The sequence below is a fragment of the Chiloscyllium punctatum genome, chromosome 4 (genome assembly GCF_047496795.1).
Source record: "Chiloscyllium punctatum isolate Juve2018m chromosome 4, sChiPun1.3, whole genome shotgun sequence".
In the NCBI taxonomy this organism is placed as follows: Eukaryota; Metazoa; Chordata; class Chondrichthyes; order Orectolobiformes; family Hemiscylliidae; genus Chiloscyllium; species Chiloscyllium punctatum.
The window spans coordinates 2,804,501-2,823,894 of record NC_092742.1 but is presented as its reverse complement, the minus strand read 5'-3'; the positions used below and the strand labels follow the sequence as shown (position 1 = coordinate 2,823,894).

The following is a 19,394-nucleotide window of genomic DNA, read 5'->3' as shown; positions in this document are numbered from 1 at the left end:
GTGTTGTAACTAAGTAACAGCTTGGCTAGGGGAGGGGCAGGTTTTGCAGCACAAGTCTCCAGTACTGTTGCTGGAATGATGTCAGGGCCCATAGCCTTTACAGTATCCAGTGCCTCCAGCTGTTTCTTTGATGCTTCTCTCCTGAAAGATTATCTAAAACTTGCTGTAAACTCATTCTCTAAGGGGGTGGTGTTCACTTTGGTGTCTCTCTTCGTTTTTATATGTTCAAAGAAGTTCTTACTTTCTGTTTTGATATTACTTCAGAGTTTATTCTCAATGTTGATTGTCTTCCTCCATTATTTTGTGACCATAATTTGATAATTTTAAAAACTTGTCCAATCCTCTTGTTTACCATTAATCTTTGTCACACTGTATGTTGTTTCTTTCAATCTGATGCTCACCTTAACCTCCCTGGTTAATCACATATGGCTTATCCCCTTCCCAGAATCCTCCTTCCTCACTGGAATGTCTTCCTTGTGAGTCATGAACTATTTTCTTACAACTCAACCATCTTTCCTGCTAATCTCGTTTTCCAGTCCAATGTTGTCTTCATTCCTTTGTAATTACCCTTGCTTACGTTTAGCACACATGATTCTGACCCAGGTTTTTCATTCTCAAACTGAATGCTCAATTCTGCCATCTTAAATGGCCTGCTGCTGGCTCTGCTTGTCCCTCCATTCCGTCCACCCTGCCCTGCACTCACTCCAAATAGGCATTCAGCTTCGACTTGCAACATTGTGCCTGCAGCAATATGGTACACAAGACAGAGCAAGATCCAAAGTACTTTATTGTGATTACACCTTTATTCTAAATGATTTTAAACATATAAAATTAGTGTTTTCAGACATGATTTAGCGTTTAAGAGACTTTGTAAACCAGATCTGTTGTGGTCAGAAGCGATAAACAGAAGCAGAGAGGAGCTGAGCTAATGTAAAACACAGGGGGAAAGTGTAAGCAACTTCATAAACATTTCAATTCAAATAATAAGCCACACCCAGGATGCTTTTTGTAGGGAATCCTGTGGGAAGCACTATTGCAGAGCTGAAAAATGCATAAAGAGCTGAGTTACAAAAATTTAAACTGATTGCCTGAGAGAATTCAGGGCTCAGGTATTTTGAGGGTCAAAGACAATTCATAACCAAGGGTTGTGACCAAAACCCCTCAGAAACAGAAATCAGGTTTCAAAAACATATAAATATACTCCGGATCAGCCCTAAACCACCCCCAAACTCCACTCTCAAAAATGATCCTCCCTCATTAACCCTCAATAACTCCCTCATGGTCCCCAAAACACCCACTGCGCAGTCAATACCTCTAACTTGTAAAATCCCTGAACACTTCCCCATTCCAACTCATGCCTATCCTCCCCTAACATTACCCCCATTCCTGCTGTTCCAGCATCGCTTGCAGAGCCCTCACACTTCCTGCTCAGCTTTCCCTCAATCTTGCAGTCCTGACAACATATTCATTCATCAGGGAAAATATAAACTCTTGAACACAGTATGCTCATACTCAATCCCTGGGATCAGAGTGAACAGGGAGATGATCTGGAATAAAGCTCTGAAATCTCGCAATTAATCTGGATTATAGATTACACCACAGACCAACTAATAACCGATACACATTGCCCATTAGAAATCACTGAATGCAAACCTCATTCAAATAATAGAATCCCCATGAACCAAATCTCTTCCCATTCACTCCCCATGAACCCTCTTCCCATTCACTCCCTATGAACCAAATCTATTCCCACTCACTCCCCATGAACCCTCTTCCCACTCACTCCCATGAACCAAATCTATTCCCACTCACTCCCCATGAACCAAACCTCTGCCCACTCACTCCCCATGAACCAAACCTCTGCCCACTCACTCCCCATGAACCAAACCTCTTCCCACTCACTCCCCATGAACCAAACCTCTTTCCACTCACTCCCCATGAACCAAACCTCTTCCCACTCACTCCCCATGAACCAAACCTCTTTCCACTCACTCCCCATGAACCAAACCTCTTTCCACTCACTCCCCATGAACCAAACCTCTTTCCACTCACTCCCCATGAACCAAACCTCTTTCCACTCACTCCCCATGAACCAAACCTCTTTCCACTCACTCCCCATGAACCAAACCTCTTCCCACTCACTCCCCATGAACCAAACCTCTTCCCACTCACTCCCCATGAACCAAACCTCTTCCCACTCACTCCCCATGAACCAAACCTCTTCCCACTCACTCCCCATGAACCAAACCTCTTTCCACTCACTCCCCATGAACCAAACCTCTTCCCACTCACTCCCCATGAACCAAACCTCTTCCCACTCACTCCCCATGAACCAAACCTCTTCCCACTCACTCCCCATGAACCAAACCTCTTCCCACTCACTCCCCATGAACCAAACCTCTTCCCACTCACTCCCCATGAACCAAACCTCTTCCCACTCACTCCCCATGAACCAAACCTCTTCCCACTCACTCCCCATGAACCAAACCTCTTCCCACTCACTCCCCATGAACCAAACCTCTTCCCACTCACTCCCCATGAACCAAACCTCTTCCCACTCACTCCCCATGAACCAAACCTCTTCCCACTCACTCCCCATGAACCAAACCTCTTCCCACTCACTCCCCATGAACCAAACCTCTTCCCACTCACTCCCCATGAACCAAACCTCTGCCCACTCACTCCCCATGAACCAAACCTCTGCCCACTCACTCCCCATGAACCAAACCTCTTCCCATTCACTCCAACTACATGAAACTGCCTCTCATTCACTCCCAATGCAGCAAACATCCTCCCACTCACTGCCAACATACAGAATTCCAATATATCAAACCTTTTCTATATGTTCTTCTTACAGACTCATCAATATCTAACTTGTAATTGGCTGCTGAACCTAAGAATCCATAACTGTGTTTCTAACTCAGCATACCCACCAATGTCTGTTCAGGCATGTGTATACAGCTGGAGGTTATATAAGAATATGGCTCTATTAGAATCCTACAATTTGACTCAAACCCTGGATCATGGCACCAGGAAGCTCCAAAACACAGCAACTTCAAATCCCAGATTAAAATAAAGAATCATGGATGCTGGAGATCTGAAACTAACCAACAAAACCAGAAATTGCTAGGGAAACTCAGCAAGACTGGCAGTATCTCTGAAAACAAAAAGCAGAGTTAATCTTTCAAGTCCAATATGGTACAGGGTCACATTGGACATGAAATGATAACTCTGCTCCATGGATACTGCCGGCCTCTGAGTTAGTATCAAATCCGAGAAATTCACTTTGACTGTTTTCTAGATCCTTCATCTTCCTGATAAAGGGCTCCTGCCCGAAACGTTGACTTTCCTGCTCCTCAGATGCTGCCTGACCTGCTGTGCATTTACAACAACACTCTCATCTTGACTGTTTTCTAGATCCCATGAGTCTACATATTCAGGAGTGAAATCAACCTTGTGTGTGCAAGATCCATGGAGAGAGGATTTCTACTTGATACATTTCAGGTAGTGGTGCTCTGCCAGTATTCCCTCTCCACTCGGGAAACCCCCTCTGCACTGGGAAAACCAACGCAGTAACACGGATCGAGGTGGGATGCCAGTCAGTGCCTGGCACAAACCCAGCAGACCTTAAACATCGACCCTTCCATTCCACAATCCAACTGCATTGCGGCAACTCTCCAGAAGCTTCTCTTTATATTAGGCCTTATGCTTTGTTCTTTCTCCTTGCAACTCAGTTCCAGCTCAGTAAGTACAACTCGTGCCTCAGAACCTGCAGCTGAGACACACTACCTTTTCCTACCTCTGCCCTGCAGTTAATGAAGAGATCCGGAGAGTTCACAGAGTGATTACTGTGAGGCATTCACCCTCATCACTGTTACACCCAAAGGCTCTGTAGACATGACTTCTGTGCAAAATGTTCATAAACACTGGATATAAGGCACTAAATTGTACCATGGACTGGGCTAAATTCTACTACTTTAAGGCACTGGAAGTTACAAACTGATCCATTCCCAGCATCTAAAATCAAATGGGCATGGACCATTTTTTAGAAAGATATACATTTAAGCAAACTCACCTTGTACGCAACTTGGAGTAAACAGGCAAATGTGTTTCAACAGCCCTGCTGGTTTCTCTCAATACCAACGTATATAATCACACTGTCAAACTGCTTCAACCAATGGGTGTTAAATACTTCAATACTCAGAGCACTGTTACCTTGAAGTAACACCATTCCTATAATTTACCCAATGCTTTCTGTAGTTTCTGCGTGGGGCAGGAACACAGCACAAGTTCCCTGACACTGGCAGGTGCAAAAGGCTCATGCCAGTTTTCCAGTTGAGTGGAGCCCAGAGGAAGTGGATGAAAGCTGTAAGTGCTCAATGGCACAGCCATTCAAACTCTACTCAATCTGACAGAAAGAACCGGAAGGAGAGGTGGCTACAGGACTAGCGTCCAAACTGGAATCTGCTCCCAGCTTTGAGTCCATGTCTGAACTTGCAGATTGCAGACAAGATGCAGAAATAACTGTGGGATTCACCCTCAGAATGGCTGAGTCTGACATCTCTTTCCCATCACTGTCCAATCTTCGGGTTTTCAACTCTTCAATGGCAGACCACAGCCTGTGATTCTCCTCCAGCTGAAGTTGCAACTGTGGACCAAACATGACACGGTTTTATCAGGAGATCAGAAAGCTCAGCAGCAGGGGAATGGAAATGGGTACGTGCAGAAAATTATCCAGGGCAGGTGCAAATAGAGAGTGCTCCACCAACACACAGGTGTAATGACCCTGATACCACAGCCACATTAACACTTTCACCACGGTAACACTGACCTGCTTTTCCAGATGGTCAATAGTTTTCTGTTTCTTTGTTAGGTTTTCTTGTAACTGTTCGGAAAAGCACAAGGAAGAGATTTCAATGAGGAACACAGAACAGGTTAACATTCTGACCCCTCTCGCTGCCTGAGGAACATTCCCTCTCACAACTGGCCCCTTGTGAATTCCTCTAGCAATAGGGAATCCTTCCACATCCCAGTAAACACCCCCCTCAGGGCCCTTTGAGATTCAGGGAGACACCTTAGTCACCTGATAGTTCAGAAATTTACTTCCAGTTAAGTCTGATTTAAGATGCTGCATATGAGGATAGCTGTGTTTAGCAACAGCTAGTCTCTTCAGCATGAAGATTCATGTTTAATAATTGTTGTGGAGCTGAGTTTGAGCATTATGCAGACACCTGGATTGCGTTTTATTAAAAGGGTAATGAAAATACACATTGGACCTTTTATTTTAAAAGAGGGAATTTCTTGGAAACCACAAAGTTCCAGACAAAGGCTAGTGTCAGTTGCTGAAACTCACTTCAGGGAAAACACATGACTTTTTTATGACTGGGTTTTTTTTGGCTGTTAGGTTTGAACATTTGCAGGATTAGAGTTAGAGTTTGCGTTTGCATTTGTGGGGTGGCACGGTGGCTCAGTGGTTAGCACTGCTGCCTCACAGCACCAAGGTTTCAGGTTCAATTCCCGCCTCAGGCGACTGTCTGTGTGGAGTTTGCACGTTCTCCCCGTGTCTGAGTGGGTTTCCTCCGGGTGCTCCGGTTTCCTCCCACTGTCCAAAGATGTGCAGGTTAGGGTGAATTGGCCATGCTGAATTGCCCGTAGTGTTAGGTCCATCAGTCAAAGGGAAATGGGTATGGGTGGGTTACTCTTCAGAGGGTCGGTGTGGACTGGTTGGGCCGAAAGGCCTGTTTCCACACTGTAGGGAATCTAAACTAATCTAATCTCACCTCTCAGTTGAGGAAAGCCTGCTACAGAACAAGATGCTCAGTTCATGTCTCTGGCTTCTGAAACCTTGGTTGTGAGATCAGGATGAAATCTTATTTTCCTCCTCGGGCAGAGAGAATGAAAGAACTTCTCAACAGCCTCTCTATTTCCTGAGCAAGCTGTGACTGCTAAGATTCCAGACATAACCATGCAAGATTAGTGACCTGACCACATTTGCAAGAGCACCAGACTGAGACTTCACGACATTCTACGCCTGATACTATTTGTCTTCAAGAATAATTAACCTTATCCAGAGAGTATTTTCTTAAAGCTAATCTTTAAAAGTACAAGGAAAAATCATTTCTTAAAAATTCGTTCAAAGGATAGGGGTGTTACTGGCTAGGCCAGCATTTATGGCCCATTCTAGAGTCAACCACATTGCTAAGAGTCTGGAGCCCATGTGGTCCCGATCAGATGAAGATAGCAGTTTTCTTCTCTAAAGGACATGAGTGAATCAGATGGATTTTTCTGACATTGACGTTGGATCCATGGTCTCTTTGCCTGGAGGGTGTGCACCTGTCTCCTGTGTATTTGTTTTTATTCATTCATGGAATGTTGGCATCACTGACGGGACCAGTATTTGTTGGATTCCCTTGAATACAGAGAATATAGAACAGTATAGCACAGGAACAGGCCCTTCAGCCCACCAAGTCTGTGCCAAACATGATGCAATTCTAAACTAACCCTATCTGCCTGCACATAGTCCCTATCTCTCTATTCCCTACCTGTATATGTGTCTGTCTAAATGCTTCTTAAACACAGCTACCATGTCTGCTTCTACCACCTCCCCTGGCAGTGTGTTCCAGGTAACCATCATTCTCTTTGTAAAATATCTTCCTCATACATCTCCTTTAAACTTTCCCCCTCTCACCTTAAACCTATGTTTCCTAGTATTTGACATTTCTCACCCTGGGAAAGAGACTCCAATGATTCATGCCTCTCATCATTTTATAAACTTCTATCAGGTTGCCCCTCAGCCTCCAACAGTCTGACAAAAACAATCCAAGTCTGTCCAACCTCTCCTGAGAGCTAATACACTCCAAACCAGGCAACATCCTGGTAAACCCCTTCCGCACTCTCTCCAAACCTCTACATCCTTCCTATAGTGTAGAGACCAGAACTGCATACAATACTCCAAATGTGGTCTAACTAAAGCCTAATACAGCTGCAAGATGATTGCTAACATTTACAGTCAATGCCCTGACCAATGAAGGTAGGCAATGCCACATGCCTTCTTTACCACCTTATCCAAGGACATTTCATAGCCCCTTTTAGCTCTTGTAATTCCTTGTTGTTTTCTGTTCTCTTTACATTCCTCAAAGGCCTTGTCTGATTTTAGCTTTCTAATTCTTACACGCTTTCTTTTAGTTTTTGACTAAATTTTCAATATCTCTTGTCATCCAGCGTTCTCAAATCTTACCATCCTTATTTTTCATCCCCACAGGAACATGCTAGTGCTAAACTCTGATCAACTGGCCTTTAAAAAACTCCCACATTTCAGATGTAGATTTACCCTCAAACAGCCACCCAATTGAATTTCTCCAGTTCCTGCCTAATAGTGCTGTAATTAGCCTTCCCCCAAATTAGCACTTTCACCAGAGGACCAGTCATATCCTTATCCATTAATATCTTAGAAACAGACAATGTTGAGCTGCCTTCTTGAACCACTTCAGTTCCTGTACTACAAGGAAACCCACAATGCTCTTAGGAAGAGAGTTCCAGGATTTTAAGCCAGCGACAGTGAAGCAATAGCAATTTATTTCCAAGTCGGGATGGTGGCAGACTTGAAGCTTTAGCTTACTGAGAGGGGTGAACATCTTTAGTTTCATACTTGCTACAATTATTTTCAAATTGTCAAGATGAATCGATTCTGCACTTACAAGCTCCTTACCTGAAACACTGCTTGAACTTCCTTGCTCAGTCTCTGGATCTCAGCACCAAGTTTCTCCCGCTCCTGCTGTTCACTTTGTTGTTGAGTGAAACACTGCTTCAGCATCTGTTGCACAGTCCCCAACTCACCGTGCATACCCTTACACAGGCAGGGGGACGGCACAAAGTGGGAACAATCCTCGGAAACAGGACTTATTGCCTAAAGAGGGATGGCAAGAGAGAGTGAGGCAGACCAGAGGGGCCAGTGGAGGTGGGGGGGGGGGGGGGGGGGAGTAGGGGGGGGAGAGAGTGGGACAAAGACAAAGAAAGAGATGGAGGCAGAGAGGGACAGTGATACAGACAGCGAGCGGGCAGAGAAAGAGAGATCGGAGCAGAAACAGGAGAGAGGAGAAAGAGGGGCAGCGAGGAGGGGAGCGCGCGGGGCAGCGAGGAGGGGAGCGCGCGGGGCAGCGAGGAGGGGAGCGCGCGGGGCAGCGAGGTGGGGAGCGCGCGGGGCAGCGAGGAGGGGAGCGCGCGGGGCAGCGAGGAGGGGAGCGCGCGGGGCAGCGAGGAGGGGAGCGCGCGGGGCAGCGAGGAGGGGAGCGCGCGGGGCAGCGAGGAGGGGAGCGCGCGGGGCAGCGAGGAGGGGAGCGCGCGGGGCAGCGAGGAGGGGAGCGCGCGGGGCAGCGAGGAGGGGAGCGCGCGGGGCAGCGAGGAGGGGAGCGCGCGGGGCAGCGAGGAGGAGAGAGAGCGGGGCAGAGAGGAGGAGAGAGAGCGGGGCAGAGAGGAGGAGAGAGAGCGGGGCGGGGGGGGGGGGGGGGGGGGGACTCAGCCGGGGGCCGACAGAGAGCAGGGGGCAGACCGAGAGCAGGGGGCAAAGAGAGAACGGGGACCAGGAGAGCAAAGGGGGCAGAGAGAGAGGCAGGGGGGCAGAGTAGTAGCAGGACAGTGTGACGAAGAAAGGGACAGAGTTGGGGAGGTGCCAGTGGTGTCAGGCAGAGCAGGGCAGTGTTCAAGTGAAGCGAAGCCAGGGGGTTGTTTAACAGCAGGGGGAGGACAAGAGGGGGTTGGGACAGGGAGAGGGGGGTGGGACAGGGAGAGGGGGGTGGGACAGGGAGAGGGGGGTGGGACAGGGAGAGGGGGGTGGGACAGGGAGAGGGGGGTGGGACAGGGAGAGGACAAGTTTAATGTTAATCAGCACACAGGGATAAACGATCCTGCTAAGCTCAGTGACAAACAGAAAACCAAAGTGCTGGAGGTCACAGCGGGTCAGACAGCATCCTTGGAGGGTGGGCACGGTAACATTTGGAGCCTAGATGACTTCATCAGCTTCTCTGATGCAGAGTCATTTATACTTGAAACATTAGCCTGCTCTCTCTCCATAGATGCTGCCTGACCCACTGTGATCTCCAGCATTTTTGGTTCTCTACAGATTCCAGCATCTGCAGTAATGTGCTCCTGCTTCATTCAGGAGAAAGTGAGAACTGTGGATGATGGAGATCAGAGTTGAAAAGTATGGTGCTGGAAAAGCACAACTAGTCAGGCAGCGTCCGAGGAGCAGGAGAATCAACATTTCCTGATGAAGAGTTTATGCCCGAAACATCAATTCTCCTGCTCCTCGAATGCTGCCTGACCGGATGTGCTTTTCCAGCACCACACTCTTCGATCCTGCTTCTTTCAGTGTTTTTATTGGCTGCAACTTTAAGACAACACTGTAAATTCACTTATGGCACTGGTGTGGTGGGTGTCTTCCCAAGCAGTTGTCAGAGTTTCCACTGCATGAAACCTGAGATAATCCTTGAAAATATTCTGCCTTCCCTCAGACTGAGGATGACACACTTCCAGCCCAGTTTGATGGAATCAACAAAGCTGATAAAGTAACTGCACAGTCTGTAGATTTAACCATAAGCCAGGCAGGACCTGTTTGAACGGGTGTGTACACTCCATCCAGTGCCACACTTCATCTCTTCACATTCTCAATGAAGTTTCTCAATGTATTCCCGAATAAACCTTCTGCCCTTAGTGGGCGGCACGGTGGCACAGTGGTTAGCACTGCTGCCTCACAGCGCTGGAGACCCAGGTTCAATTCCTGCCTCAGGCGACTGACTGTGTGGAGTTTGCACGTTCTCCCCGTGTCTGCGTGGGTTTCCTCCCACAGTCCAAAGATGTGCAGATCAGGTGAATTGGCCATGCTAAATTGCCCGTAGTGTTAGGTAAGGGGTAGATGTAGATGTAGGGGTATGGGTGGGTTACGCTTCGGCGGGGCAGTGTGGACTTGTTGGGCCGAAGGGCCTGTTTCCACACTGTAAGTAATCTAATCTAATCTAATATACAACTGCTCGTTTCAGAAGTGGCTGGCAGGAGGCCTGTGGATATCAATATCCTCACAGCTTCCCCGAACAGGTCAAACAATTCCCCATTAAATCATGGGAGACCTTTGCAGTGATGTACTGCAAGTGGAGAAAAATGCTGGCTAATATTTCAGCCTCAGCCAATTGCGTAGAAGCTGTGCCTTAATATTCCAAATACTTGAGATGTAGAAGATGCTTGGTTTCATGAACACTCACTGATCAATGAAACTCAGGCACACAGCAAGCTGTTTACTGTGTGTGAACTGAACAGACTCTGGGAGGACAGAGTCGGGTTAATGATTGGTTACTTACCACAGGAAGCTTGCTTTTGTCCGATTCACCTGGCAGATTTACTGCAGTCGGCATTTCTTTCAGTTTCTCATATGGAAGAGTTTCTTGACAGGAATATGTTAGCAGCTTGGCCGTGTCTCTAGGACTTTCTGGAATTGGGATAAACTCAGCATTTTCTAACTCCTGGAAAACCAAAAGGACATAGCCATTAATTCAGCTGGAAGAGTTCAGGAAGCATCTGGGTGCCGACTCACTCACTCTCTGACACCTCATTCACTGCAGTAACACATATACACCCCGCTAACACACACGCACACACAAACAGTCAATACACACAGAGTCAGCAACAGGGGTTTTGGTACAACACCCTCTGCCCTACTACTCACTGAGGGGAGGGCATATTTAAAGGGACCTGCCAGGGTAGATGGTGGAATGTGGATTCAATAGAAATCTGGAATTAAGAGTCCACTGATGACCATGAATTTATTGTTGATTGTTGATTATCGGGAAAACCCATCTGGTTCTCTAATGCCCTTTAAGGAAGGAAACTGCCAACCTTACTTGGTCTGGTCTATATGTGACTCCAGACCCACAGCAACGTGGTTGACTCAACCATCCTCTGGGTAATTAGGGATGGGCAATACATTCTGGCCCAGTGACGACCAAATCCCATGAATGAACAATTTTAAAAAAGGTATCACCCACACAGACTAACACTGTCCCCACAGCACCCAGTTAGATTGGCCCTGGAATTGAAGAGTGAGAGTCTGTGAGAGCTACGACAATAATACAAACCCCCTTCCCATTTCTTTCTGATAGGACTCATGGGTTTGTTGCAAGAGTGACCTTTCCTCTGTCTATAATTGCTCTGATTAATTGTTGTTCAGCTGTAAGCAGCTTGCTGAGATTATTCAACCAGTGGTGCATTTCCCTACAATTCCCCACAACAGGAAAGTGTTCAGTGTAACAACATGGGCTTCTTTTCCTGAGTATAACCCAAAACCCTAAGGGGCTTACCTGCTGCTCAGCTGAACTGGTTCAGCACAGAGCCAGCATTAAGCCTGCTCTCCCTTCCCCATGCCCAGACTTTGAACCCTACCTTGCTGTCACCACTCACCTGTAAGAGCCACTCAGGACAGGAGCTCTCAGTCAGATTACTTGTAGACTTGAGTGGGTTGAACATTCCAATTCCTCGCCTGTCCTCTGCTGTTCTTTTCATCCCGTTTTGCCCATCATCCTCCTGTTCATTCCTGAAGTCATCCTCGAGTGTTGAGCCCTGTGGAACTGGATGATATCAGCAGGGTCAGATACAAGGATTTGGTGTGCTTTGTAGAGAACAGCAAACAGCCAGAAGCAAATACACTGGTATTAATAACAACATCAGCCGTGAAATCCCAAACACGCATAGACATAGACAGGCAAACACAGACACACACACACACAACCAGATCTGGGTGGAGGGACTCAGCTTTATGACTCTCACCCACAGCCAGGGCTTTCAACAACAGATTTCCTCACACTGTGAGACCCATCCAATCCCTCAGATTCTCTGCAAACAAACATCTTCCCACCTCAGGATAAGCACCTATACAAACATGTGAACACTGAAACTAACACACATCCGCTCAGGAACACACATATCCTGACTTACATACCCACACTCTCACTGTGACACTAGCTCACAGTGACAGCCATACACAACCACAACATGCGCACACACCCATGAGCTCATCAATGGCATGCCACACACACACGAGCTCACAGCCTGATCAGTGCAGCAGCTTGACACCGAGATATATGCAAGCAATACACTATCACGCACACACCACACATGAACACCTGGGCACACAAGGACACACGGATGGGCATCAACCTGACACACACATGGACACAGGGGGTACACGCCCACAGACACGGGGAGGGGGGGGTACACCCAACACACAGACACAGGGGGGTACACACCCACACACACACAGACATAGGGGGGCACACCCCCCCCCCCCCACACACACACAAGGGGTACGCCCCCCAACACACAGACACCGAGGGGGCGGTATGCCCCCCCACACACAGACACAGGGGGGTATGCCGACACACACAGACACAGGGGGGGTACACTCCCACACACACAGACACAGGTGGGTACAGCCCCACACACACACAGACAGACACAGGGGGGCACACACCCCCACACACAGACACGGGGGGTATGCCCCCCACACACAGACACATGGGGGGTACACTCCCACACACACAGGGGGGTACACTCCCACACACACAGGGGGGTACACTCCCACACACACAGGGGGGTACACTCCCACACACACAGACACACGGGGGTACGCTCCCACACACACAGGGGGGTACACTCCCACACACACAGGTGGGTACAGCCCCACACACACACAGACAGACACAGGGGTCCACACACAGACACAGAGGGGTACACTCCCACACACACACAGACACAGGGGGGTACACTCCCACACACACAGGGGGGTACACTCCCACACACACAGGGGGGTACACTCCCACACACACACAGACACAGGGGGGTACACTCCCACACACACAGACACAGGGGGGTACACTCCCACACACACAGACACAGGGGGGTACACTCCCACACACACAGACACAGGGAGGTATGCCCCTACACAAACAGACACGGGGCCGGGGCGGGGGGGGGACACCCCACACACACAGACACAGGAGGGGACACCCCACACACTGGGGGGGGGGGGGGGGGGGGGGTACACCCCCGCACACACGGGGTGGGGGGTGTACACACCACACACACACAGACACACGAGGGGGTACATCCCCACACACACAGACACAGGGGTGTACACCCCCACACACACAGGGGTGTACACCCCCACACACACAGGGGTGTACACCCCCACACACACAGGGGTGTACACCCCCACACACGCAGACACGGAGGGTGGGGGTACACCCTGACACAAACAGACATTGGGGGGGGGGGGGGGGGGGGGGGGGGGGTGTACACCCAACACACAGACACGGGGGGGTATACCCCCACACACACAGAGACAGGGGTTACACCCTCACACACATAGACACCGAGGGGGGGGGTATGCCCCCCCCCACACAGACACAGGGGGGTACACTCCCACACAGACAGACACAGGTGGGTACAGCCCCACACATACACAGACAGACACAGGGGGGCACACCCCCCCACACACAGACACGGGGGGGGGGGGGGGGGGGGGGACACCCCCCCCCCCCCCCCACACACACACACAAGGGGTACGCCCCCCCACACACAGACACATGGGGGGTACACTCCCACACACACAGGGGGGCACACACCCCCACACACAGACACAGGGGGGTACACTCCCACACACAGACACAGGGGGGTACACTCCCACACACACAGGGGGGTACACTCCCACACACACAGGGGGGTACACTCCCACACACACAGGGGGGTACACTCCCACACACACAGGGGGGTACACTCCCACACACACAGGGGGGTACACTCCCACACACACAGGGGGGTACACTCCCACACACACAGGGGGGTACACTCCCACAGACACAGGGGGATACGCTCCCACACACACAGGGGGGTACGCTCCCACACACACAGACACAGGGGGGTACACTCCCACACACACAGACACAGGGGGGTACACTCCCACACACACACAGACACAGGGGGGTACACTCCCACACACACAGACACATGGGGGGTACACTCCCACACACACAGGGGGGTACACTCCCACACACACAGACACAGGGGGGTACACTCCCACACACACAGACACAGGGGGGTACACTCCCACACACACAGACACAGGGGGGTACACTCCCACACACACACAGACACAGGGGGGTACACTCCCACGCACACAGACACAGGGGGGTACACTCCCACACACACAGACACATGGGGGGTACACTCCCACACACACAGGGGGGTACACTCCCACACACACACAGACACAGGGGGGTACACTCCCACACACACACAGACACAGGGGGGTACACTCCCACACACACAGACACAGGGGGGTACACTCCCACACACACACAGACACAGGGGGGTACACTCCCACACACACACAGACACAGGGGGGTACACTCCCACACACACAGACACAGGGGGGTACACTCCCACACACACACAGACACAGGGGGGTACACTCCCACACACACACAGACACAGGGGGGTACACTCCCACACACACAGACACAGGGAGGTATGCCCCTACACAAACACACACGGGGCCGGGGCGGGGGGGAACACCCCACATACACAGACACAGGAGGGGACACCCCACACACGGGGTGGGGGGTGTACACACCACACGCACACAGACACGGGAGGGGGTACATCCCCACACACACAGACACAGGGGTGTACACCCCCACACACACAGACACAGGGGTGTACACCCCCACACACACAGGGGTGTACACCCCCACACACACAGGGGTGTACACCCCCACACACACAGGGGTGTACACCCCCACACACACAGACAGGGGGGGGGGGGGGGGGGGGTGGTACAACCCCACACGCACAGACACAGGGATGTACACCCCACCCCACACACACACACGGGGGAGGGGGGGTACACCTCGACACACACAGACACGGGGGGCGGGTGGTGCACGTACACCCCTACACACACAGGCACAGGGGAGTACACCCCGACACAGACACAGACACGGGGGGTGGTGGAGGGGGGTATACCCCCACACACACAGACACGGGGAGTTACACCCCAACACACACAAGCATGGGGTGGGGGGGGTACCCACACACACAGAGATACATGGGGGGGATACACCCCCACATACAGACACGCGGGGTACACCCCACACACACAGACCCAGGGGGGTACACCCCCAACACACACAGCCACCAGGGGGGGGGGGGGGGGGGGTTCACCCCCTCCCCCCACCACACACACACACACACACACCGTCAGACATGGGGGTGTACACCCCCACACACAGACAGACATGGGGGGGTACACCCCGACACACACACAGACACGGGGGCGCGGGGGGGTACACCCCGACACACACAGGCAGGTAAACTGTGACATACCCTGGCACACAGACCCAAGTGGGTACTCCCTTACTCAAGCCAACATGCATTACCATCTGTGACACACAAATGGGATACACTGACATTGCACCTTAACCCATGCACTCACACAGTGTGGCACAGGCATCTGCTCAAGGCCATTCGCACCAGGAGACCTACAGCGAGACACACAATTCAGACCCCTACTGCCTCTCCAGTCAATCCCATTGCTCCATGCTATTGCTGTATCGATCCAATTTCTTTTAATAAAACTGCCTGCCTCTGCTTCCACAGCCCTCAGGATTAGTGAGCTCCAGATCATTTGCTGTTCCTCACACCTCCTTTGACCACGACTTGAAGTCTGTGACCAAGACCTTATACCATGACCCAACAGGATTATCGATGTCTCCATGATTGATGATTATAATTCAGTCACACTCACCAGCTCCAATAGACAGGCCACTGCTGTTCGATCGAATGGTTTTCGATGCACCCACAATTTCTGGAATAACAAAGGCACAGTGTATATTTCTGAAGCTTGAATAGGACAGGAACAAGCAAAGGGTCTAGAGTCACCATGAAGAAACTAGAGAACAGTGAGCAGCCGCTACTAGATATTAAACTGAAAACCAAGATCTTTTCGGTAACAGCTTGCATGTGCTACGAGTTCATTTAAGCAGCATCACAGTAGCATTTGTGCCTCAGGCAATAGCATAGCACCCTCTCAACGAAATGTGTAGATTCAAATCCTATTTCAGGCTGGTTTCCTTCCAGATATGACGTTTCAGTACAGGAACTCTAGAGTCATAGAGATGTACAGCATGGAAACAGACCCTTTGGTCCAACCCGTCCATGCCAACTAGGTACCCCAACCCAATCTAGTCCCACCTGCCAGCACCCGGCCCATATCCCTCCAAACCCTTCCTATTCATATACCCATCCAGATGCCTCTTAAATGTTGCAACTGTACCAGCCTCCACCACTTCCTCTGGCAGCTCATTCCATACACATACCACCCTTTGCGTGAAAGCGTTGCCCCTTAGGTCTCTTTTATATCTTTGCCCTCTCACCCTAAACCTATGCCCTCTAGTTCTGGACTCCCCCACCCCAGGGAAAAGACTTTGTCTATTTATCCTATCCACGCCCTTCATAATTTTACAAACCTCTATAAGGTCACCCCTCAGCCTCTGCTGCTCCAGGGAAAACAGCTTCAGCCTCTCCCTATAGCTCAAATCCTCCAACCCTGGCAACATCCTTGTAAATCTTTTCTGAACCTTTCAAGTTCCACAACATCTTTCCGATAGGAAAGAGACCAGAAGTGCATGCAGGTATCAGTGGTTAACAGCAAGAGGAGCCGGTAGGTGGCATGTGTTACTGACCAGCAATGAGGATGGTGTGCCAACCGTGGCAGGACAGATCCGAGACTTTGTGAAGGGAGCCAAAAATAGGCCGAGGCCAAGAACTGCAAATTTCAGAACCAAAGCCTTTCTCTGTAGCAGTCATTCCAAGGCGGCCATTCCCACCATTTCCCCAGGCAAAGATCTGGTTATCTAGCAAACACAATGGACAGTGGTGTTATTTCTCACTTAATCCAAAGCAACATAACTGTCCTAAAACTCTTCAGAGTGTGAAAGTCAGAAGCTTTATAATGAGCACACAGGACATTGAAAACCATTCCATTTGAATACATAAAGGCTGAAAACTGCTGGAGTGAGAACTCATTCCCCAAGGGCAGCACTGGTGCATTGGAACCACAATCTAACACTCATTAAGGACATGATTACATTTGTACAGGCCCCAACTAAATTTAACAAAAAGGATGCCTTTGTGTCATTTGAAAAGTAACTGAAATAAATGAATTGGCCAAAGGAAAACTCAACAGTGTTCAAGCAGTGTAAGTTCATGGGTAAAGCACAGGAAATTTATGCTTCACTATCAGAGGAAGCTCCTGAGGATTAAACAAGACTGGGTCTGTACGAATTCCAGAATGACACAGGAAAATGGTTCAAAATTTAAGGAAACAACCTGATCATACATACATTGAATGTGAAATGGTTAAGCAAATTAATTTTGATCAGTGGATATAGGAGTACTAAAAAGCTCTGAGAGAGGTATATCTTTTAAGAAGAATTTAACAATTTACTACCTTCTATAATACAAAACCATGCTAAAGACCAATGAGCTGCAACTGTTAGACAGACTGCAGCAACGGTTGATGATTTTGAGCTGATTTATAAAACTAAACCTTTATTCTATCAGCTCCATAAACTCAAGGCTGGATGACGGAAGAGTGTAAGAAAGGCAAGTGGTTAGGGTAAAGAATGAACAATATGTTGTCCTCAAACCAGAAGAGACAGTATTGATGATGGAGAAGATCATTGAAAGCCTCAGTGTTTCCTTTGAACCAAAGTGGAAAACTTCCAGAATGCTGCAGAATTATGACAGCAGACCATGGGATGTTTTTAGGCTCAAAAGAATGGATCTGAAAAAGGAATGCAAAATGAAAATATAATAAATCAAATTATTGCTCCAACTACAACCAGCAAACCAGATTGCTGAGATTGTAAGTGAGATGAATAGGGTAGATGAGACATAGAAGTTAATCAGAGGGTTAGATAGGGTGGACAGTGAGAGCTTTTTTCCTCAGATGGTGATGGCTAGCACGAGGGGACATAGCTTTAAACTGAAGGGTGATAGATATAGGACAGATGTCAGAGGTAGTTCCTTTACTTACAGAGTCGGGGCGAGGAATGCACTGCCTACAACAGTAGTAGACTCGCCAACTTTAAGGGCATTTAAATGGTCATTGGATAGGCATATCTATGTTCTATAATGGGTGCTGTGAAACCAATAACTACATTTAGGGAAAGCCAGCTATTCAGATTCTCCTGCTGAAGGAAGATCTATTTTTCCTTCGTATAGTTCAATGAAAACCAAAGTCCCAGTTATCAGGACAGGTGGAGAGTACATCCCAGTTCCATTGTACAAAACGCAATTGGAGTGAGACGTCTTGTCCAGACCAGTGGTAGTCAGGGTAGTTAAGAAATTAACTGTGGATTGTATGTACTTACACCTGGTTAGTGATGTGTCTGGAATAAAGGTTATAGCTTTACTCATAATCACAGAAAGTTAAAGTACAGATAGTTAACTAACATCCATCAACAGAGATCACTGTAATACCACAAGCAGATAATAGAACATCTAAAACTTTATTGAAAAAAGGGCATAATTCAAAGGAAGTGATACATTAGGTAAAATATGGAGCTCTGATGAGGACATGGAGACACCCTCACAGACTTGAGGATGAGAAGTGGACAGTGATTTATAAAATCTTTGTACCAGCCGGAGGGAATAACAAGTTGTTACAAGTAACACATGAAGATCCTAAAGGCAGGTCATAGCAATAGCTTCAAAGAACGTAGTGCAATTCTGTCAGACATGTCAGGCAGCTTGAAATCCTCAACATGTAAATAAGGTAGCACATTTGATGTTCATTATAGTCTTACAAAGATAGATAAGTTCTTAACTGCCAAGGGGTTCAAAGGTTACAGGGAGGAAGTGGGAAAATGAGGTTGATTAAATGGCAGAGCAGACTTGATGGGCCGAATGGTCTGATCTCTGCTCCTATGGTCTTATTCCATACTCTGAAGATCCACTTTGCTGAGTATTGGTAGATTGTGTAGGACCATTACTCAAAGGGTTAGAGTTATATCCTAACAGTTATAGATATGACAACCCCATTTTCTAGAAGCTGTTCTTTGTGGTCAATTAGACAATAGACAACAGATGCAAGAGTAGGCCATTCTGCCCTTCGAGCCTGCACCACCATTCAATATGATCATGGCTGATCATCCTTAATCAGTATCCTGTTCCTGCCTTATCTCCATAACCCTTGACTCCACTATCTTTAAGAGCTCTATCCAATTCTTTCTTAAATGAATCCAGAGACTGAGCCTCCACTGCCCTCTGGGGCAGAGCATTCCACACAG

General features: G+C 48.9%; 1 protein-coding gene across 1 annotated transcript in view; it reads right to left on the bottom strand.

Moving 5' to 3' along the window:
- Positions 1–769: 769 nt before the first annotated feature.
- Positions 770–19,394, bottom strand: part of nek9 (NIMA related kinase 9) — an 80,576-nt gene continuing 61,951 nt past the window's right edge. Inside the window, 7 exon segments of the mRNA XM_072567964.1 lie at positions 770–4,648; positions 4,832–4,885; positions 7,709–7,906; positions 10,350–10,511; positions 11,446–11,612; positions 15,848–15,907; positions 16,785–16,955. Of these exon segments, the coding sequence (XP_072424065.1) occupies positions 4,400–4,648; positions 4,832–4,885; positions 7,709–7,906; positions 10,350–10,511; positions 11,446–11,612; positions 15,848–15,907; positions 16,785–16,955 (1,061 nt within the window). The 3' untranslated portion in view covers positions 770–4,399.